The 23,405-nt window shown below is 39.6% G+C and overlaps 1 protein-coding gene across 7 annotated transcripts in view; it reads right to left on the bottom strand.

The window, feature by feature from the left end:
- The window catches only part of LOC108230432 (dnaJ homolog subfamily C member 13), a 29,570-nt gene extending 8,476 nt beyond the window's left edge, over positions 1-21,094 (bottom strand). The window contains exons 1-32 of one of the 7 annotated variants that reach the window (XM_037973188.1): positions 20,912-21,094; positions 18,466-18,546; positions 14,001-14,076; positions 11,493-11,642; positions 10,710-10,751; positions 10,384-10,584; positions 10,079-10,285; positions 9,278-9,373; positions 8,978-9,069; positions 8,575-8,741; positions 7,943-8,022; positions 7,659-7,828; positions 7,537-7,569; positions 6,773-6,872; positions 6,539-6,646; positions 6,032-6,187; positions 5,891-5,947; positions 5,647-5,768; positions 5,409-5,484; positions 5,157-5,252; positions 4,919-5,059; positions 4,087-4,104; positions 3,176-3,258; positions 2,869-3,022; positions 2,600-2,703; positions 2,340-2,499; positions 2,203-2,265; positions 2,006-2,107; positions 1,218-1,322; positions 812-1,014; positions 601-685; positions 331-485 (exon numbers count right to left, since the gene is read on the bottom strand). In XM_037973188.1, coding sequence (XP_037829116.1) covers positions 331-485; positions 601-685; positions 812-1,014; positions 1,218-1,322; positions 2,006-2,107; positions 2,203-2,265; positions 2,340-2,499; positions 2,600-2,703; positions 2,869-3,022; positions 3,176-3,258; positions 4,087-4,104; positions 4,919-5,059; positions 5,157-5,252; positions 5,409-5,484; positions 5,647-5,768; positions 5,891-5,947; positions 6,032-6,187; positions 6,539-6,646; positions 6,773-6,872; positions 7,537-7,569; positions 7,659-7,828; positions 7,943-8,022; positions 8,575-8,741; positions 8,978-9,069; positions 9,278-9,373; positions 10,079-10,285; positions 10,384-10,584; positions 10,710-10,751; positions 11,493-11,642; positions 14,001-14,076; positions 18,466-18,533 — 3,470 coding nt within the window. In that variant the 5' untranslated portion in view covers positions 18,534-18,546; positions 20,912-21,094. Of the gene's footprint in view, positions 1-330; positions 486-600; positions 686-811; positions 1,015-1,217; positions 1,323-2,005; positions 2,108-2,202; positions 2,266-2,339; positions 2,500-2,599; positions 2,704-2,868; positions 3,023-3,175; positions 3,259-4,086; positions 4,105-4,918; positions 5,060-5,156; positions 5,253-5,408; positions 5,485-5,646; positions 5,769-5,890; positions 5,948-6,031; positions 6,188-6,538; positions 6,647-6,772; positions 6,873-7,536; positions 7,570-7,658; positions 7,829-7,942; positions 8,023-8,574; positions 8,742-8,977; positions 9,070-9,277; positions 9,374-10,078; positions 10,286-10,383; positions 10,585-10,709; positions 10,752-11,492; positions 11,643-14,000; positions 14,077-18,465; positions 18,547-20,911 lie in introns of those variants that run through there. The other 6 variants (XM_017406648.3, XM_037973185.1, XM_037973187.1 and 3 more) reach the window with 6 other exon arrangements.
- Between the last annotated feature and the right edge of the window lie 2,311 nt (positions 21,095-23,405).

Here is a 23,405-nt window from a genome sequence, read left to right as displayed (position 1 = left end):
ACAAAAAACAGAAATGCCACAAATGGTTATTTGTGAAAATATGTCTGATGAATTTGCAATTTTCAAAACTAAACTTTTTTTTTTCCCTAAAAGACAATATTGGTCTAATAAACATGTATTAAATGTTCTATTTATGTACTACATTTATGTCTTAAATAGGCATGGTGATTGAAAATTAAACTTATGCTCTCTCTTAAGCTCTCGCACTACATGGCCTGCAGGGGACGCCAACCAACCATCCCCTGCCATCTCTTACAAATTTCACACAAGATCATAACTTACTGATGTCAACACACAGCACCTACTTTAGTGCTTGTGCTGCGTGTTTACCTCGCTACAGGAAGCACATTGGAGCCTGTGTACATCATAATGAAGAAGAAGACCCCCGTCAAATAGAGGCGCTGCAAATTGGGGTTGTCCTGCATCACCAGGTACAAAAGATTGGCAACCTTTTCCACCAGAATGGGGTCAAACGTCAAAAGCAGCTGGAAAAAAAAAAAACAAAGAATAAAACACCAAATCTCATTCGATTCTACCCAGCTGTCAACTGGAGTATGACGCATCTGTAAGAACGTGAAGAAAGTGAAACGCTACACTTACCTGGACAATATGTGGGAGACAGGCATTGTCACCAATCATCCTTTTGATTTTAGGTAAAGGCCTAATGATGGCATTATCTTGGTCCCTGAGAATAAAGTAAATAAAGAGCTACTAATTTATCCGTCATAAAAACTAAGATATTCACTGATTAAATTTTGCATATATGAAAATACACAACAAAGGGCTAGAAAAAGTAAACTCAACTCCATACCTGCTGGGGTAGTAGGAGCACATGGTGATCAGCATGTTGAGGATCAGCGTGGCCAAGTCGGACTCGTTCATCACGGGCTGCCCAGTCGCCAGCAGGCACCACTTCAGTTGAGGAATGGCCTGCAGAGGGCGCCAACCGTCCATCCCCTGAGCCCAGCAGCGCGTCTTTGCTGTCAGGACACCACTGCTCCAAAACTCCTGCATCTGGAGAGCAGGAAACAAAAACCAAACAAAACAAAACGAAAAATAAAAGATAGCAGGTAAAACTCAGGAATGCATGTTATTAGCTTACCAAGTTGTTACAACTGATAGCCTAATATATTGTGATTAAAAAACACAGACAAATGTTCTTGCAAAATGTTGCTAAACTGATTTGACAAAAAATGGCAGAAATCCAAAGACTATACCTCCTCAAAACTGAAAGGTCCTCTTCTTTCTTTGTCTGCATTACCAAAGTACCACTCTTTCTCACCCTCCCTCTTCATGTCTGGTGATGCCTCCAGCACGTTGCTCTGTGGGAAAAAGAGATTTGTTTTGATGCTGCAGGACACATTATTTAATTCAACTGTCCCAAACCAGGATCCTCAGTCCCTTAAGGGACCAAAAATATGAGAAAATATGAGGTCAAAATCAGATACACATTAATGCAAATTAATGACACATTTATTTGATTATCAAATATATGTTAGATAAAGTGAATCAAACAAGTGATTGTATGTTTTAAAGACTGGCAGAAGATTTTAAAACACAGAGTTAACAACGGTTTGTGCTGCAGTTTAAGATGTCCAAAAGAACTGCACATTCATCTGTTGCACTATAACATAAAACTGGAGGAATTTAGGTCAAATTGCTTTGTTGTAGCATAAAAACTAGAGGAATCTATATCTCCATCCTTAAGGAACTGAAATACTTTAACTACAGTGATAAGCTGATTCACCTTCAAGCTAATTCTAACACACAATCCTCACATCTGGACAAGCTCAAAGTGATGTTTTGTAAAGAATATCTACAGAAAAAGCAGAATTTTACTGATATAAATATATATGTTTTTGCATGCACAAGTGCAAAAGCATTTAAAGGACCTTTACATTCAGGTTATTGCTGAGCAAAACTGGATCCATGGAGCGTGGCTAAATAAACCATTCAGTGATGTCTGATTAATTCATACAGTTCCTGAAAAGGCTGTAGCTTTTACCTGGAGCGGCACAGTAGCTCTGCTGGTGTGCAGATGGGCCAAGGTGAGCAGGTCCACCAAGATCCGGACACCGTTTGAATCCATCACGTCCTTCACATTTTTCTGCACAGAAGATGTGGGTTAGATAACACCGGCATGCAAAACTGCATCAGTGCTTTATTCCCCCCCCCCCCCCCCCATCTCTTTTTACTGTTTACCTTATGAAGAATGAGCTTGTTGAGGAAAAGGATGATTCTGTCCCTTTCCAGCTTGTCTGTGCACTAAAACAAAAAGATTGCAGATGTCAGGATTTACTGACAGAAATAAAAAACATTGACTGTTTGTCTGCACGTACCCGGTCCAGCATGCCCACAATGTATTTTGTGTCTGTGAAGGGACCGATCTCCTCGAAGCACTTGCCGTACACTATTGCAAGCGCCTGCAGGCACAGGCACTTCATCGTTACTTTGGGCGTGAGCAGAAAACGATGGTAGAGTTCGTTGAAGAACTCATATCTACCAGCACAGAGGAGGAGGAATTTAAATCATGTTTTACATCTAGTGTTGAAAAACAAAAAAAAAGGTAGGTATTTGTTTGGCTGCATTGTTATCTTACGATCTCTTGATGGCACTTGATTCGTCATTTTCATCCTCCTCCAGCAGCAGACGCAGATAATAATCCCCGATCTTTATTTCATCAGAAAGGCACTCATATTTCACCTGCACCAAAAAAACGAGTCAAACGATGAAACTGTTAGAATTGGATCTGTATGCTTCTGTGGATTTCTCTTTACATATCATTTGGCTGCTTACACAGACTTCTGAACAAATATAAATAAGAACCAAGAGGCCACAGAGTGACACAAGCCCTATGGGAGCACAAACCTCAAATTCCTGGTGGTTCCAGGAAATGACGGTGGCGTTGCCGAGCTCGCGGTCCACATTAAAAGCACGCATTTCGCCCTCCAGAGCGTCCCGCAGCTCCTCCCTTGTTTTAAGGTTCCAGATGAGGTTGGAGCGTGCATGGTCGAGCTGAAACCTTTAACATTGGAGCAGAAAAGCACACCGATTGAAACAACTGTTTAAATAACTAGTTGAATGTTTTGTTCTTGCAGGATCTGCAAAAATATCAACTAAACCAGCTCAGAGAAGCAAGCCTCAAGTATCAGTTCACGTAACTAAAATGATCTACCTGTAATAAAAAAGCTCCCAGTTTGCTTCAATCTTAATTCTCTGCCTCCTCTTCCTCAGGATGACAGGCTTTTGGTTTGGATTCTGAAATCAAAGAAGAAAGCACACTCGTTAGAAGTCTGTAACGATCAGCCTTTGTTCCCAGCAGGACATTTTCATCCTTTTTCAGTTTATGGCATGAAGAGAGATGTGACGTTAGAATGGTAACAAGATGAGCAAAGAAACACTGAAAGGAGAAAAAAAAAAACTTTTTGGGATGTGGAAAGTCAGTTATTATAGAAAACACCCACAAAACAACACGACAATAGGACAAAAACTAAACGAAGGAGCCAATACGTCTTGTAATTTTGTCTTTGGCTTGATCATTTCTTATAAATGCTTTTATTTATGCATCACAAAATAAGAACCATAACTATCAAAAGTTTGATGATTCTTCTTTCTAAATATAAGTAGCTGCAGTTCAGCTATTTCTGCTTGTTGCACATTTTTATCTCGGCATCAAAGATTAAAACAAACTTCTTGCATCATCCAAAACAGTGGTAACAAACAAATAACAGAAATGCAGAAGATGGCACAAGCTGCTCATGGCAGGGGTCTCAGACTGAACATGGTTCATTATTTATTTATAAACAAAAGAAGCATCGGAAAGCTACAAATATTAAATTCAGTCTGTGCCGGCCCCTGGAATCAACTTCTGATTTAGGCAAGATGTCTTATGACGATATCCTCTTTTTGGACCATTTTTGTGTGGATGTTAAATTGGTAATTGGCAGAGAAAGAAGAAAAATAAAAAACAGACACCCAAGATGTGACATGAAGCTGGAAAAATGGTTTGCTCAGGAGAAAGTATCTATAAAAAATACATTTATTTAAAAAAAAAATATATAAAGCTCATCAGTTAGTCCTACTTACCAAGTTGTTTCTGTCCTGCTGCATTTTTTGACAGCAGAGCAAACCAGAAGGGGAGAATGGGGCAGAGATACAGAGAGATTATTGTTCCTCAGATCAAACGGATGAATCACAATAAGGGTCACAAGTCACTAAATTGTGAATACACACACACACAGACTGATATGCTAAACTATTTTTTAATCTCTCATATTTAACAGGTGACTAGATTATATTTCACTTCCAAAATCATTTGCTAATGAACAACTCATGATTTCAACAAATAGATGGAGATGATTGAGAAACATTTAGGAAAACAAGCAAAACAATAATCAGAGTTTTAAGTCACTGAAAGTGTAGAAGGAAAAAACAGAACATCCAAGTGACAGCAAACAGCAAAGAACAGGCACCAGCAACCCAAGAGTTTGATAAAGTAAGTAGCTTTGGCACCAGTCTTCCATATTCATATTCAAACCAAACTCAAAAGGCGTTTAAATTGAGGTTTTTCCCTGGACAAAAAAGGGACTTAAATTCAAACACTACGATCACATTTTGCACATGAACACAATTCACTGCCTGTGATAGAAACCTTTTGTCATACCAAAAAGAAAATCAAGCAGCCGCACATTTTAAGGCAAAATCGCATGTATTCTGAATACACCAGCAGGACCAGAGCAGACGCTGCTTTCCATGCAAAATAACTCCAGGAAACCGTAAACATTTTGCTCTGCGTTCTTGCAGTAGAGTTCAGCATCGGCAGAAGGAGCAGCAGTTATCCAAGCGGACAAAGTCAGCCGCAGCAGCAGGAATTTAACAACAGGTAAATTAGTGCTCGTATAAAAAGATACATTCTCACCTCCTTCTGAGCAATGCCCATCTTATCTCTCCAGTGCATCAGCACCAGATCAGTCTTCTCCTTGGCGAACTTCTCCACCTCTTTGGCTGCTTTACCTGCAATCCGCTGCCACTCAGGCACCTTGTTGCGATTTAGCTGATCCTACAGAAAGCAACAATAAAATAAATTCTCCAAATTACTTTTTCATGATTCTACTCCACTTTACAGAAAAAATATACAGATGTGTTTGTTCAGATACCGTGGCGATTTTTAAGTTGTCACGAATGTGCATCCTGTCCACGTCTTTCTCTGGGACTGAGTCCGTACTGTCCAAATAAGCTAACAAACCTGTTGGCTGCAAGTATCGAAGAGAACAAAACCCATTAAGATATAAATAGACCCGAACAAAGTATCATCTTGCATCTACATTATACTAAGCTTTTGGCATGCGTGTTGGAGACGCATCAAATATGTGCCTCATCGTCTGAACTCAGCTGATAAGGAAGCTTACAAGGATCCTTTTAAGGAGGTTCATGGCCACAGGGTTCTCCGCTGTCCACAGCCCCACCAGGTGACGACTCAGTTGTCTGATGCAAAAACAGACATAAAGGTGTTGAATTTATTTTACCAGCTGTTGTGTTTTGATGGTAAATTAAGTGATAAGAAAACAGCTTTAGTGAAGGAGAAACAGGTAACAAAGGGGGAGCTAAATAACTATATTAAAGTGTGTGTATTTAGTGAGGCTGAACCTGTTGGTAAGCATCCGCTGGTCTGCGCTGATGGTGAACAAAGATGTGTGCAGATGTCTTGGCAGAGCCCCTTCACTCAAAGCCAGCTCTTGCATCTTCGTGGCTATTTCCTTATCTCCTTCCTAAATTTCATCAAAGTTCAGGGCAGCAGCATCACAGATCAAGAGCTCCACGAGATGATAAAGCGACAGCAAAACACCTGATTCATAGTACAGCACAGCTCTTTGTCTACAGAAACACTGACCTCAATAATGGCTTTCATCACCAGGCCTGCTCCTTTCACTATTGCCATGGAGGGATGCTACAGATAAGACCAGGGAGAGTCAAAACACTGCAGCAATAGTTTTAATTACTCCAACATTCCTCAAATGTTAGCTTTTCCAACCTGGAAGAGTTTGAATAATGTCCGTCCATTGGAGGCAACCATTTCAAGCAGCATGTCGAACAGCTGCCCATCGGTGGTTTCACTGTAGGGGGCGCAGAGGGCAAAGGTTAAGAAGTCTAACAAGGAGCTGATGACCAAAGCTCCCGTACCATGATCCTGGGAAAACAACAAGAGAAATAAGAGATTAGGAAACCTTAAAGAAAAGTACCCAAGCTGATTTATCAGAATGTACAAACAGACCAAATATTGCTACATTTACCAACAGGCCTGATTTCAGTATGCTTTTTGACATTTAAGGTTTATTGATTTATAAAGACAATGCACATGAATCAACAGATATGCTTTGGTTCATCAGATTTGCCAAATTTGGGCTGATTTTCATCTGCAGTGGACAAGTTTTGTTTAATAAACTTATTCACGGTAAAACATCTGATAGGGTTTTTCCCTGCATTCAATATTTTTCACAGCTGGTTTCTTTAGTCTTTCTATCGATTGTAGTGTATTTACCACATTAGTGATGAATTTTTCAAGAAGGTTTTCCAGAAACTTCTTGGAAGACAGAAGAGATGCCTTGTTCAGCTGCTCTTGCCTCAGGTCATAATCATCATGCATTGGCTGGAGAGAAAGAGAGACAGAAAGAAAAGATTTTTACCCAAAGAGCAGGACAAAAACCAGTAAAAAGGAGATGAATGCATTATTATCTACAGTACGTTTATATCTAATGATTTAGTTTATACTTACACACATAAGTGCACACAACATGTCGATAGCAGCATGAGTCACGCTGTTGTTGTTCCTTTTTAAAGCTTTGACCGTTTTTACTCCCAGTTTTTCCCTAAACCTAGAATACACAAACACAATTGGAGAAAAAAAAATCCAAACAAAAACAATACTTTGCTTTGGCAAAGTCAACACCGTTAAAAAAAATTAAAATGACCAACATAAAAGGGAGGTCTGGGATTGGATACACAAATAATTCATTGCTTCAAAAGTGACTTGTTGTTTCTTTTGCTTATCAGCCATTTTTAAAGTGTCTGTTTAAACTGATCAATGCACTGGGATTCTGTGAGAGAAACAGCAAGCTACACTAACAATGAATCTTTCAGGAAAACCAATTTTGTCTCATTACAGTACTTCACAAATTACAAGGCATTAAGAGCAAATGATAGTTCCTCTCATACATCTCAGTGACCCTGAAAGACTGGGTGTGCTTGAACAAATACAGAAATGCTCAAAGCAATTAGTGAGAAGCGCAATGAAAGGACAAAACAAGGAGATGAAGTGCCGATAGAAGGACAAAACAAAACTGAGGCAGACGGTTGAAGTGAATCAAGTGAAGCAATGTAAGCTCACTTCAGATGTGCCTGAGATGAAAGCAGCACAAAGATAAAAGAGGTGAAGGCTTAAAGCTTAAAAAAAAAAAAAAAAAAAACTGAAGAAGATCAAGAAGGATTTAAAACACAGACAGGCAAAGGGCAGACTGGGATGTATGGATTCATATTTACGCTGCATCTGTGAGTCCAGACCCATGACCAGACCTTGGAATGACAGGGCATGCCCGTTACCAGCAGCTCCCAAGAAGTCGATTTTATTAAGATTTAAAAGAAGGTGGGCACAGCAGTCTTACTTCGGCAGTTGAGTGAAGGCCTGGAAACCAGCCTTGGAGGCCACCAGGCGACGAATGGCCTGAAAATGGCTTTCCAGCTCAGCGTTAGAAGCCGGCAGCTCAGACTCTTGGGATAAAAGAGACAGGATGGCATTGTTGATGAGCTTCTCTTTGTTCTCTGAGAAAAGACCCTGGATTTAAAAAAAAAAAAAAAAAAGACAAGATGGTCATGAGAATTTAGAAGTTTACACATTTACAATTTACTGTAGGTCAAACTGGGCAAATAAAATCCTGAGCACACTCACGTCTTGTGTTACAGCATGTAACACCCCACTGTAGGATATGTTGGCGTTGAACCGGAACACCGCATCTGCAAAGTTTCCACCTGAACAAAGAAGAGGGGAAAGAACGATTCAAATGAGAAATTTCCTGAGGTTAACAAGACAAGAAAGGGGCTTTACAAGGTAAAATCTGGCCACTTGTTAATGATTTGAAACATAAATAATTGTGCAGATTTTCTGACCGTCTCTCCTCAGATGAGTGGGCTTCAATGTATATTAAAACCTCAGTTTTAGTACAAGAAAAGCATACCTAATGGAACACCATAATTTACTTCTACAGAGACCAAACCTTGTTACTTTATTAGAGCAATTAGTTTGACAGATGATAAAAGGCAGGAATCATCCAAAGAAGAGCTTTAGATTGTCCTTCAAGAAACCTTAGAAAACTTATTTCTGATTATGTCACAAAATATTCTTAACAAACGGCTGAATCTATTTCCTATTTTCCATTTAAAGTACAAAGAAATGAACGCTCGCTCAGGACTTTTGCATAGAAGAAGTGCATGCCCATAAACAATGGCAACCAGTCTAATAGTTCACGTCCAAATGGAGATAAAATCCAGTTGCAAATCTGAAACTGAAGGGTTTTGACTCACTAGGAGGTGCAGCCAGAAACCTGAGATGCCAGCTCTCCACCTCCTCATCAACAGGCATGCTCAGCAAACCCCATCTCTGCCCTCTCCGCGTAGGGGCCATCTTGACGCATACATCCCTGTTGCCTGATGCACGGACTCCATCGAGGAGGCTGGCTAACAGGGAGTCTCTGCAGACAGAAACAGAGAGAAAATGAGTTGGATGACTGCTGGCGATTTGTGTTACGGATGTGTCAACAACAGATTTAAAGATTAAGCAAAAGCACATCTATGTTAGCAAAGTCATTCTGTAAATGTGGGAAATTGTAAACAAAAAGGGCAATTAAGTTGTGGCCAAAATACCAAAAAAAACCATCAGGGGTGTAGACCTTAAGCAAACAAAAAAAAAAGATTTATACTTGTGTACCTTTCAGTAGAGGAGTACTTCCTGATCTGGCCTCTGATGAATTCCACTGTAAACACCTGAGGGTTGTCTACATCACAGATAAGTGCAAATACCTGAGGAAACATGAGACAGAGGACAGTAGCAACAAAAACACATAGTAGGATGTATCAATTTACACGTCTTACACGATCATGCTAACCTGCAGTGACACAGTTTACACAATGAGTTCAATTAACCTTTATCTCTTTCTTAATTTACAATTAGACCAAACAAGAGTGACTAACTTTATCGTGACTTTAAGATGTTTGAGTTATGGCTCACCTCGCCAAAGGGTTTGATTGTGACTATGTTGTATGAAGCTGGGTCTCTCTCCACCAGACACGTTTCTGTGAGGGCAAGGATACGCTTCACCGGTTCCTGGAAGAGATCAGATCGCACCAAGATCATAATAACATAATATATCACAAAAACTACTGAACATGAAGTATGTATATGGCTAAATTTAATCTGTCATGCTGAAAATGCATAAGCACAATTCAGTCATAAATGTAAACCTTACACAGGCATGAGATATTGACAAGTATCTTAAACAATTTACTTATAATAAACAGCACTGTGCAACATCATAGAAGAAAAAGCTTTTCTTTCTCCTGGAGTACACACATTTAAATTATGTAAAAGTGGACATAATGTGAGCCTAAAATCCCTTTAAAAAATAATTTATCAGAGACTGTATTAATGTGCAAAAATTAAACTACCAAACGGGGTGTCAGTACTGACAAACAGATCAAAAGTTTAGTTTAACAGATTTTTATAAATGAAACAACATGGGAAGTCCCAGCCAAGTGCACAGAAACAATTTTGCATTAATCTTTGCAGAGTTTCCCCTTTGTTCCTGTCAATCACAGGCATATGATTTAAATGTTAACCATTTAGATCAATAAAATAAAACCTGTTCTTGTCTTTTGACTGCAACAAAATAAACTAAGCACACTAAAAATTGTTGCACATTTTCCAAGCGAAAACCAAACTGGTAAGGCATGCAGATTTATATTCAGACCCTACTTTGGTGACCATAGAGCACCAAAAAAACAACAACAAATAAACAGAGCATGTTCTGACCGGGTGTCGACTCGTGATCTTCTGCACCACGAACTCGGCCAGAGAAGTGATGCTCTCGTCTGAGCTGTATTTCCCCAACCTGTCCGTCACGAAACCCTCAAAGCTCAGAGCCTCCTTCCTCAAACGTAGCATGATGCCGATGAAGTTTCCAGCATGTTCTATGGCGCTGCGGATGATTTCCTCTCGATGCTCGGAGGCAAACAGATGCTACAAAGAATGGGCAGAATAAAAGACTTTCATTTTGCAAAGCCAACACATAGAATGGATCTGATGAACATGTAACTGAGAATGTTTTGAATACGTACTAGCCTGCTGAAGCCACCGTAAACGATGCAAAACCCTCCCTGGTAATCGGAAACCTCGACAAAGCCCTCGATATTTCGATAGTCGTAGGAGCACACCACTCGGTTTGTGTGGGGGTCGATCTGGTCGATGCCACCGGGCGTCACCTCTAAACTCACAGGTTTCCGTGTGTCACTCCAGTGATGCTTGTAGCAGTTGTAACGCTGTGAAATGTGTAACAACACACGCTTTTAGACGTTCAAGACATACGCAAGTCCTACAAAGGCTGTTTACTCAAAAAGGTAGCCTTCATTTGGATGCTTCTTCTCTTATAAATATAAAAACTTACCCTGCCAGTTATCTTCCCCTCTGAAAACTCTGTTCTGAATCTCTGTAAACACAAAAATGCAAACACAACAGACCTGTCAGCTCTTGGAATAACAGCCATAAACAAATCAAGATAAAACTACAAGTAATTCTATGAAGAAATCTCCATTCTTATGGGTTTTTTTAAAAAAAAAAACAAACTCTACTATTTTCCTCAGAACAGAAAATTATCTGCTTACTCATATTTGTGTTTCACACCTACAGTAAACCAAAGGATATTGAAGTTACAATCACTGCATTTCTACACAGGGACATTTTTTTTTTTTTTTTTTTAAACACTACAACAAACTCTGAAGACATACTGTTACACAGTCAGCGCGTACAGGAGAATTAACCTGCTATGAAAGAGTCAGATCAGCGATAAATTCCACTAAAAACCACAGACAAATTTACATAAGGGAAGTAAAAAGTTCCTTTATTCACTCAGTAAGTTGTTTTTTTTTTTTACATTTAATGAAACTTTCAAGTGATTTTATAGGTGAGCAGATGGTTTTCTATGGCGAGCTGAATCCTAAGAGCTCCATAAAGGTTTTACCTCCTGTAGTTTTTGTCCTATCAGGAGGATCTTGGTTTTAAAATAAAGGTATTTTCAAGCTCTATCCAATGGTGCCAATTTTATCCAGTTTGCTCAAACTTTATTTTTTGTCACATTGCTACAATCAGTAAGATGAGTAAGCTTTGAAATTATTTAAGAATAATGTGAATTAGGATTATTTAGTAACGGTGAATGTTGAAGGTAACTGACCAGTGCTTCTGTGAGCAGCTCTGTCCGGTGCTCTGTGGAGAACTTGAGCGTTTCCGACTTCTTGCCGCTGCCTTTGCGGAATGTGAGGCTGAATTCTGTACCTTGACCTTTTCCTACAGGACCGATACCACAGATGTCTCCATAAGGCCACTGGAAAAATCACAGCAAACAAAGCATATGAACATATAGGTGAAGAAAATGTTTTGGCAGCGCTTTAAGTCCTTTATATTTGCACTTTAAAAATCACTAAATGCATATTTATTGAGTCGTGAACAACCAGTACATCTTTATAAAAGGTGGTTATGATGCCTTATCAAATATAATAAATTATATAGGGCCAGTTTTGCAGACAAGACTTAGATTAAGCCAGGAGTAGGCCTAAACTTTAAGTGGCTTGTATGAATCTGGCTTAAATTTATTTTAGTTAGTCTGAGGCTATTTAGTCCTGGAGGAAGTCCAGTGAGAACACCTGAGTCAAGCCTCAGTAGCCTCAGCCTGTCGGTCTAATTTTGGAGGTGAATCACCACCAAAGAAAAGACAACACAGGCGTGTTGGGTACAAATATTCTGCTGTTCGTGTCAGTCTTTATTTTTATTTCAGTCTAAAGACTACATGAGTTTGCTTTACCCAGAGGAAACTACACTTCTCCTGATGGAAGAGCGAGCGCGCAGTGCCCGTGCACCCTCCGCATCTGGTGCGGCATGCCAGAGAGAAGACGCTGCCACTACCTCCCAGCAGAGACCAAAAAGGATGTCTATGCATGAAAAACAAGCGCTACGATTTCATCAGCAGAAAATGAAATATCTGAAAGAAGAGCATGACATTAAAAATGTGAATTTAATAGGTCGAACTGGATATAAAATTGTAATAGAGCACCGCTCAGAGTAAGATGCATGAGACAACTATGCTGAACAATGTGATTAAATCAATTGTGAAAATAAAAATGTTATCTTATTTGGGAAGAGTGTGAGTATTGCCACCACCATCTATATTTTAGATCAGCCTTAAATGAGTTACTGGTTTAATTTTGCTGCAAACATTTACATTTTCTACACAACAAACAATATTAAAGCAAAAATAAGCTCTAATTAATATACTGCATGGGTAAACACATCTTTATCTCACTGAAGTGCTGCGATGTGAAAGCAGCTCTGTGTGCCAAGTCCTCGTTGGTTATTTCCTGCCACCGCCTCGGGGACATCTGCATCATCCTGATCGTCCATCGGAGGATCCAGGTAATCATGCTGCTTCAGGTAGTTGTGCAGCACAACTGTAGCAATTAACACTTTGCAGCATCTTCTTGGCTCGAAACGCCATACTCCAAACATACGCTCATCCTTCCTTCTTGTGCAAATACAAGCTCTGTCGCATCTTTGTTGCTCAGTTGTTGTGGGATGTAGGTATGGCGTGAATAAATACGTACTTTGACCACATCCAATGTCACCAAGAAGTAGTCCACAATGCTGTCCTCTGTCAAACTGAGGACACAATGAGGAATTAAAGAAGATCCTTGAATCATGAGTTGAACCTTTCCAACAGGCAACAATGTTTGAAAACTCCAAGTTGAGTGTGCATACACCCTGAACGTTGATGGAAAACCAGTTCTTATGGTTCCTGTAGTCCTCAGCATCAGGAGTCGATGGACACTTGATGTCAACGTGACATCCATCTATACAGCCAATCACTCCTGGGAAGCGCCCATATTCAGAAAACCGCACTTTGTAGTTGGCTTGCTCAGCAGCGTCAGGGAATCTGATGTACAGGCTTCTCAGGTCTCAAATGGCACTGCAGACTCTGTGGACTTTTCCACACGGTTGCTTCACTGGCCGCACACAGATCACCAGCGTCACGATGAAAGATCCCAGATTCCAGATTTTCAAAGCGATCAGATCTCGAGAGGACTGGGAATGGGCCTTCCTTTTTGATTCAGAGAGGAAAGTCTAGGCTCAAGCAAAGTCATTTTTTTCCAGTGCATTTTCTTTGTATATACGAAAGTGGTCTTGGAGTGTTATTTCACCCAAAAGGTTCAATGGATTACTCCTACCCACAAGTGCTCTTCTGGCTGACCTCCGTAGTGTACATTGGTCTTCATTTAGATATTCTAAATACTCCAAAACTGGCTGTGCTCTTTCACAAACAATACTAAGCAGAAGATATTTCTGCCTCTTTGAAGGATTATTTTATGCTTCAATTTACTTGCAGAGTAGCTCTGATCCACCTTTTTGGGATTTGGCTTTGTTTAATACAGAACAGACTACATCTATGACTACTTTAAGATAAGGCTGTGCAAAGAACTTAGAGTTAAGTTACCATTTAAACCAGCTTAAACGGCATTGTAGTATTGAACTAGCCTTAGGCCTTGTCTGCGAAACAAGCTCTTAGTGTATAGATGTGCTTTTAAGCACATCATGCAGTCATTTCACAGAAATAAACATGGTGCCATTGTTCGTTTTGCTCAGACAAAAAAGAATCTCCTGCTCATTTAAGGAACGCTGTATATGTACCAACCTGATTTGTTACTTCTAGTGTGGTAGGGTTGTAAGTGGTAATGCCATTCGTCCCCACCGAGAAGACTCGCTTGTATCTGCAACACGAAAGACAGGATGAGTCAGAAACACCACCTCCAAACAGCCCAGGCAGTCACACAACATTAGCAGTGAATACAGAACACAGTGACAGATGTTTTATTGCTTTAACATGTCCTTTAGGTTACTAAAATATACTTGTTAAAAAAAAAAAAAAAAAAAAAGCTTTTAATCAAAGACAAGTGAGCTGACCAGGATTTAGTCACTATGTTCAGAATTGAGTTGTCAGTTTCCACAGATTTTTGTGAGTCAGAGATCGAGATAAAGCACAAAATGACGACAAGGTCTCACTAACAGCCTCTGTCAACACTTATCGATCACACACACCGGAGCAAACTGAACAGCACAAAGCTTTAATGTTTGCTTTTGCCACTTCTTGTTTATATCTGCTACTCCCTGAATCTTTTTTTTTTTTGGTTGCTGTTGATGTCGGCTGCCTTAGCAGTTCTGAAATGAGTCACTCAGACAACTAAAGCAGCAAACAGAAATTCAATAAAAAAGTTACGAAAGTGGAGCTTTCACACACGATAGGAAGGAAGTGTGAAAACTGTGTGTGTCTGTATGGTTGACTGTGTGAATATCTGTGTAACTGTATGAGCAAACAGGCATGTTCGTGTAGTTTGGCAACAGCTTTGGTCAGCAATTTTTGTCCAGCGTATAACAGATTTTACACCAGAAACTATATTTGGTCTTGTTTTTAGATTGTAATAAGTATAACTCTAAGAAGAGTAAGGTAATATGTGTGCATCTGTGCTGTTAGCCTGCACACAAAACATGCCGACTTGGCTACTTTCCTTTTTGTACATCCTCTCATTAAGCGTGGACAACGAGAGGCCTGGTAAAGTTACCACTTCAGCAGCTGTTATGCTACTAAGAGGCAGAGTGGGAGAAAATAAAATTGGGAGGTTGCTTCTGCATAATGCACTTGTAGTTGTGTGTGAAGTGCATGACAACACAAGCGGCCAGGACAGGCAGTGGCCTAAGGCAAGGTTAAAGTGGAACAATAAGTTCAAGCTCAGTCAGCATCCATTGTTTTCTGTGAATACAGCAAACGTCATTTCTTTTTTTCCAGACACCGTCACCGTTAAAATGGTGGCAGAAAGTACAGGTTGACTAATATGATGGAGTGGCCTATTAAGCTGCACTTATAGGATGTTTTAACAGCTATCAGAATAAAATCACAGCCCTCATGTGCAAGCCGAAGTTTCAGCTATTTTAGTTGCAGAAACTTCAGAGTTTCAGACACACGCTTTTTATATTTAACCAAAAGCGACGTCATAGTTTGTGTATTCCAGTTCAGTGTTTAAACACCAAAGCAACAGTCCAGCATGGTATTGCAACCAGAAGAAAAAGCAGCTTTAAACAGTTACTTATAAAAAAAAAAACTAAAACACATACATATTTACCACATCAATACATTGGCATTTTCAAATGCAGCTTCCCAACTCTGATTCCACACCATTCAGATATTTTGGGACCATGCCTCTTCCTTTATGTCTTGACCTTGGTTACAAAAGTCTGAGTCGAACTCACTGTCAGCACCAAGCTAGTTAATTATTCATTCACCGTGGGCCGAATTAGATTCATTCTATTTTAGTACAAAGATACAATCAAAATGTCCACAACCAGTGAGTTTGAAAGGCTGCGTCTCGAAATGTGAGCCTGAATTTCATGCAACTATCAGATGGAGATAAAAAATGAACAAATAATAAAAATTGGAATAAAATAACCACAATTTGGATTAAAAAAAACAAAACACCAAGTGTCCCTCTACATCTTTCAGTTTGCCTAAAGTTTGAGAAGTTAACTTGCAGATTTTTCACAAGACTGTCTTGAATCCTGAAGTGACACCGCTGCAGCAAATCCCATTTACATTCTGTCCAAGATATGAAAATCAGCCCGCAGAAACCTGAGCCACCTGTAGTCCTTTTGAACACAATCGTCGCACCAGATTGGCACAAAAAACATAGATAGTATTGTTCTCTTTCCCACAGCGAGACAGATGTGTGACAGAGTCGACTGAGTGGAAATAGCCTTCATAGATTATAGCGGCAAATCCATGTTTCTGGCTCTGCTTTGCTCCAAAACCAATTCATCCCTGTAACAACCTCCGTTTCAGCTCTGAGGATTCTGAGTGACGCATCAACTTAGACCATCCTATTTAATCTGTGTGCTTCTTTACACACAAGGTACCAAAAAACAACAAAGGTGCATCAGTATTAAAGGAAACTGCGTGAGGTATCATATTAAAATACACTACTTACATAAATTTAAAGTCAAACTAATGTACAGAATGGACCAATTTTTACAGATATATAAGTAGCAATGATATATATGTAGGGTTAAACTATGCAGCATGTCTTTAAAGCTTGTCTTCCCTTCAAAGATTTCATAATGTATCATATTGGGCAACTTCCTATACTGGAATCCTCCTAACCATCTCCTTTTTTCAGAAATTTATTCCCCATTTCTCACTCTGAGCTGCATGAGTGCAACACAAGATTAGGTTAGACAAGCTAAACATCATAACAGCGTAATAAGAGATAAAACAGAGAACCAAAGAAAAGACTAAAACTGCACAAAGACCATTTTACCCCAGGTGGCAGCAACAGATAAAGCATATCTTCTATATTTTCCTGATAATTTATTGATTCAATTTGTCGTGTCAGTAACACAGAGGTATGAAGACTTTCAAAGGAGTGCTAAAGTCGATGGGAAAGGCCGAATATTCTCTATAACACCCATAAGACCTAAAAGAAAAAACCCTGATCATGACCACAGAGGTTGTAATAGGATCTTTCAAATATCTAGAAATGTGCACAAATGTGATTATGACACCAAAACAACTCTAACATTTATTTCAGGCATTTACAAACTAAAAAAAAAACAAAAAAGAAAAACTACGAAGGAACATAATTCTTGTCTCAAAATCAGCTTAAATACACACCATTTCTGTAAATCCTAAAACCAGAAGTTGAAGCTTTTTTAGCAACTACAGTGTTTGCAGTAAAATGGCTAAAATCTTATTTCAATATTTACGGTCTGTTTTAGACTCTGACACACAGGTGCAGCCTGAAAAACGTAAGGGTGTAATGAAGTGAGATGAAAAGGAAATATCTCAATTATTTATTTTTCTATTGACAGATCCACTGCATTGTGTTTGACCTATTCATCCACTGTACGTCTGCTCCACCCAACCTCTGTCAGCGCTGCCAGCATTTACACACTAATGGCAGTGACTGTAGCTGCACATCTCTGCTGAACATGAAAACTACACTCCACAAGCACCAAAGTTTCATTTTCATTTCTCTCTGGCTTGTCCGTGCTTGCCCACGTACTCGTCTTCTTCTGCGCTTCCTCTCAACTTCGTATCTTTTCATTTAACCTCCATCACTGAAACCTCTTCGACTGTCAGCAGAAACACCAGTTCAACCAAGCCGCGTGCTTCGTTGCCTCCATCCATCTGGTGGACGGTCATATGGTCGTGTCATCCGATTCAAACCAACCACCACGAGGGCCTTAAACTGCGCTGCTCGGACATACTTCAGACGTCAACGCCGCCCAACATGGCAGGAAGCATTAGCGGGATGAATCAGTGATGATCGCTAATGCGCTGCAGCCCTGCTTAAGTTACTCCAGTCAACGGGAGACTTTAATGGGGCAAAGACATTTAGAAAGCAGGTATTGGTAATCTGACCCGACTGGCTCGCTGATCAAACTGAAGCCTGTTTGTCCAATTAGCATCAAGGGCCTTCAAAGTATCCACAGCACATAGTTTGGTTTATATTCTGTCCATTGATGTAATTCAGACAGCATAACATGGTGTTGTATCACACTGGGCAGCTTGTGAAAGCAGAACACAGTCAGTTATCTTAATTAAGAAGAAATATAGTATATACAATTTATTTTTCATTGACTAACACTAATGTAAACAATGAGTAATTTTACTAGAATTCAACAAGCAATAAATAGGAGCTATATCTGTAAAGCGAACATGTATTACTTATTTTCTGGGCAACAAACGGCGATCAATACATAGATGTCCCTTTTCAAAGGAGCAGGTTCTGCCCTCTGTCCTTTGAGTCTCATTTCACTAAAAAGTGCAGCGACACATAACCGCAGACAGCAGTTTGAGGACCTCTTATCCTCAGCTGCGATAAAGACGGGAACACAATGGAAGCACTGAGTCAGTGCTTTCAGGATTTTCCCCAAATCTCCTCAGCCAGATAAGTAAGTAAGGAGTCGTGGTTCATTTTTATAGAGCAAAATGAGATTTAGAAGGTGTAAAACAAACAAACAAAAGTATAAACTCTACAAACTTTGACAGTTCACTTGTGGAGTTCAATGATAATAATAATAATAAAAATAATAAAAAGTTGGGGTCTTACTTTCCCCTCCAGGAGTGCTTGGTGGTGTAGAAACAGGCCACGTCTTTGTTGTCTTTGATTAGACTCATCTTTTCCCAAGACCTAAAACACAGAGTCAGACTTATAATTAAAAAGGAGTTTAACATAGAGAACAGAACATTACAGATTTTAGGTAAAGACTTCATTAAGGGTGGGTCTTTTTTATTTTATTTTTATTTGTTACACCAAAAGAAGTCAACCAGATTTTTACGAGCAGATCTTTTTATTTGACCATATATGTTCCAACATACGGTGGAGAAACAGTCATTCAAAACGTTCCAGCCCAGAGAAAGTGTTTCCCACCGATCCCCCAGCTACGTGACACCGTAAACAGCTATTATCCAGCAGCAGAGAGGAGGACATCACTCCACAGCTCGCCGATTCCACAGACACAAGCTGTAGCATCAGTTCAGACAGCAGAACGACTTGCAGTTTGTCACTGCTGTGCCTTTTTTCTGACCTCGCTTTTTCCTTCTGGAGTGGATGCTTGCAGATGCTTCTTCGACGAGTCGTACCGGTGCACTACTGTGATACAATTTACTGAAGACAATCAAATACAAAACAGCACAACAGTGAACTAGATAAAGCTAAGAAGTCAGTGATAAGAGAGCCAGCAGTATGATCAGCGTTTGGTAAGAAGATGTTAGTCTAGGTGTCAACTTTAAGTGAGACGCAACACAACGCAAGATTACAATTTAGCGGTTAAATTGTGAAAATTGTGGCCAAAAATTAAGCCTTTAAGGAAATCCGATGTTAGTAAAGCAAAAGGAGAAAAACAAAACTGCCTATCCTCTTCTACATGCAGTAATTTGTGTCCTGGCAGCTGAACTGTGACAAGGGGAACCTGTGTCAGCACTCAGCCAGGATCCTGGAAAAATCCAACTCCAGTTTTCCTTCCTGTCCAGTTCTAGTGTGCAAATGAGGCAGCAAACAGCGATATGCCCATATTTCCCCCTCCACACTTTTTCATTCCCTAAAGAGACAAGTGTCAGGCATTTCAAGAGCTTCTGATAGGAGCAATTATCCAGAATCTTGTTTGAATATTGATTCACGGAACTGCATGCATGCTTAGGTGTAAAGCAGAGGGGTCACAGCGTGCACAATAATCAACACCCCACAGTTTGCTCAATGTGACAGCAGTTGAGCACTTTCTTTTCTTTTTTTTGTTTTAATGACATTACCGCGATGAGTGTAACAAAAAGGTCAAAACAGATGCCAAGACTGGGTCATGTGATTGCCCTTCCCAGTTTTTCCTTCCCTGGATACAAAGTAAACTGCAAATCACTTGAGCTTTCCTTGACGGTTTTCTATAAAAAGAAAAGAAAAAACAACAATTCCTGAACAACAGACAAAAGCAGCGACTCAGATCACATAGTTCTGATGCATGTCCTGCAAACTGGACTGTATGAAACACCTAAAACGGGGATTAAAGCGTCAAACTTCCTGAACTGAATTTTGTCTGAAACCCTTCTCAGGTTTGTATTCTCCCAGCTGTGTAGAAAATGGTTGGATCACCAAAGGATAATTGGAAAACTACCTCAGCATCAGTGTGAGGGCAATGGTCAAACTGTCATGTGCTACTTCAACATTATATGGCCCTGACTTTTTTTTTTAATCTGTCCAGTAAAATCCCATTTAAACCTATGATAACTGAACTCCCAACTTAAACTAACCAAAACCACTGGTCCACAAAAAACAACACACCTGGATGAGTGGATTTGGACTGTCAGAATCAAACAAATATTGGTATTTCTCAATTCAAAGAGGCAAGACAAAGTAAAACATGAATGCATATATTCATTATTTATAATCCAAAAACATACAGGAACCTCTCCCTTGTGTTTGACAGTTATATGAAGCAATCAGCCCTCTAACACGTTAACTTGAAGACCAGGAACTTAGCCCACTTCATCAGTCAAGATTTCATGCTAGCAAAGCGCCATTCACAAAAAAAAAAAAAAAAAAAAAAAAAAAAGCAAATTGCGAAGCGACAAAAAAGACGCGTTCAAGGGCCTGGTTGTGATTCTTAAGCCCGTTTGTGTCCGTGCACCGGCCCCATCAGGCTGTCAAGTAAATCCACGCCAAACAGCATTAACGTTACCTGGCAATAAAGAAGCTAGCCCAGTTCTGTTTCATTGCTGCAGGCCTCCGCGGTTCACTGTCAGGCTAAAAACAAACACAGCTGCTCTCTTTCGCGGTGTCGACACAAATGCGCCACCTAACTAGACTAAGAACAATACTCCAAATGCCTCTGTTATCAGTGTTTGTTTGTTAGATGCGTTTTTAAAGGGGTTGTGACAGGCCAATATTGGGTTAGCCACAAATTAGCGGCTAACTAGCACATCAAATAGGTCTCAGCGCCGGGGTTAAATTGGGCAAAAACGCGAAGAACAAGAAGAAAAGTGGCACGCGCTACCGATGCATTTACCTGTTAATTCGCTTGTAGGTGTTAATTGTAGCCGTCCCTCAGCCCCCCCAGCGTTCACTGAGTTCAGCCAGTGCTTCAGTTCCGCCGTATCCCCCCCACCAACAAGACTCAGGACGCTGCCATGTTCCTGTTACCAAAAGGCGCTCTACTGAGCAACTGCGAGGCCTGCCTGTCATGCGGCTATCAGCTGATTGGTTTGAATGGAAGCGGAATTATCTAGAGGCCTGACCCGGGATCAGTAGTCTGTAAGGTTCCTTCCCGCGTTTGAATGGATGGTTGCTATGAAAGCCGACCTCAGAACAGTTCGGTAGCGGTGGTGGAAATTCCTATTCTTTTTCCGGGATCCGGCTCTTTCGGCTCAGTTCACCAACAACAGGCAGCTCTTCCGGCTCCCTAACTGCCCCTCACTCAGCAGCTGCTACTTTTAGCGTTTATAATTAGGTCAAGTATTGGTATTTAATTAGTATTTGAGAATACATGCGTATGTGTGATACTAGTACTGTCCAGAGTAATCATAAAAAAAGTTCATGTTTTTCAAAAACATAACAAATTTACCTCATATTTATTAAAAATCTCGTTTTTAACGTGACACACACACTTAGCCGTGGCTAAGCTAGGTGCTGTTAATGCTAACACTGAATCAAAAAAGCAAAGAAGTAGAAAAAGAACTGAATGCAATTAAAAGAGCCGGTACATTGATTCAGCTCGGTCGCAACGGACATTTATTTATGATTCTGTAAAGCTGTCATAAATAAATGGAAAAAAAATAAATAGCTACCATATAAAATCACCAACAAGTGCGTTCACTACTTATCAAAGAGCTGAAAATACACAAAACATCACTCACAATAACCTAATCATGGCAGTCACGTCATTAAAATTATGCTTGTTGATGCCACAAAATCGAAACTTAAGTATTAATAAACTTTGCATTTTCCCTTTAGTTTTGTAATCCGTTATGTATCTGCAATTTCTCTTTAGAAAATGAGTTTTTACAACGAATGCTGATATAGCCATTTTTATAAGTTTAGGTCAGGGAATAAAATAAAGCTGCATGAATTACAACTTTTCTGCCATCTATGGACACTCTCCTATTAGTGCAGCACATTAGGTTCACAAAGAATATATAACTTTGCTTTAAACTATAAAAACGTGGAGTGACAAGTTGAAGGAAAGTTATACAAAGTCATCAATAAATAAGACAGAAAATCCTCCATTTAAACACTGCTGCTCAAGGTTCACAGCTGACTGTTACATATTGTTGATTTTGGAGACCATTCTACAGTAACTTTTAAATAACGTAATTATTTCAAATCAACACACATCAAGCTAGTTCTTCTTTATAGCTTGTCTACTTTTAAACAAGAGTTTATTGTTTTACTTGCCTTTGAGGTTATAGCCTTCATCGTATGCTAAATTTACCGTGTTAAAACTAGGTTTTCTACAAAAATCTTGCACTGACTAACTTTCTTTTATAATTTTTTTTAGAGTTTCACAAAAATGTTCTTCATTCAACTGTTGCTGCGACATAAAGGTAACAATCAGACACGACCTGCTGAGGAGTACTGACACACCAGCATGAATCAAAAAATAACAACAGTAAATCTGAATCGCAGCTCTTCAGATATGGCTTTAAATGACTGGTGTTCAGTTCTTTTTTTTTCAAATTATAAGTGACTCACCGTGACTGAAGGTAAAGGTGAAACATCTTGACCTCTGTTACTGACTGATGTTGTACACCAAACCTAAGTGAAACGGCTCAGATTGGTCACGTTATGAGGCATCTGATTGGGTGGCAGACCATGCGCTGCCTGTTAGTCTAATTCGATTACAGCAAGAGAGAGAAAGAGACATGAGGAAAAGAAATGTTTCCTTCTTTTTTCCTTATTAGAAGCTCCTTTAACAAGATGGAGAGGGAAGGGCTTCAGCTTTCAGTCAGGATGAGAAGACTGTCTCACAGAATCTTTATCAAAATTTCATTTGACTCACATGATGTCAAATGCGTTTTAGCAGGCATTAAATCAAATCATACTTTTAGTAAACACAAAGCTTTTGGTTGTTTGTGTTGCTGATTTCTAAATAAAAGCATATATTCCTATACAAACAGGCTGCCTTTGGAATTGCATGTCGTTACAAAATACATAATAGTTAAAAATAAGAAAGCTTTAAAACATGCAAACTGTATGTAACAGAGGTACTCAAATGTGACAAATTTGTCATTGTCAAGGCCTATTGTGCTGCTTACTTTCTCATTTTTGCCAAGTATTGTACCGCCATCTAGTGGTCTGTACTTCTCATTGCAGCAGGCCCAGTAAGGATACTGTGAAAAATGTGAATTAAAAAGAGGAAACTAAGTGCAGTGCTAAAAAGAGTGAGAGAGGGGGAAATGAAAAAGAAAAAAAATATGATCAGGAAGCATTAATGGGCATTTGGGTAAATTATTCAATGCAACAATGCTGTATAGGATCATAACGGAATAAAGAATAAAATATAA

This window comes from Kryptolebias marmoratus, linkage group LG21 (genome assembly GCF_001649575.2).
Source record: "Kryptolebias marmoratus isolate JLee-2015 linkage group LG21, ASM164957v2, whole genome shotgun sequence".
NCBI lineage: Eukaryota > Metazoa > Chordata > Actinopteri > Cyprinodontiformes > Rivulidae > Kryptolebias > Kryptolebias marmoratus.
The sequence above is the reverse complement of the archived record's forward strand: the minus strand, read 5'-3'. Positions and strand labels throughout refer to the sequence as shown.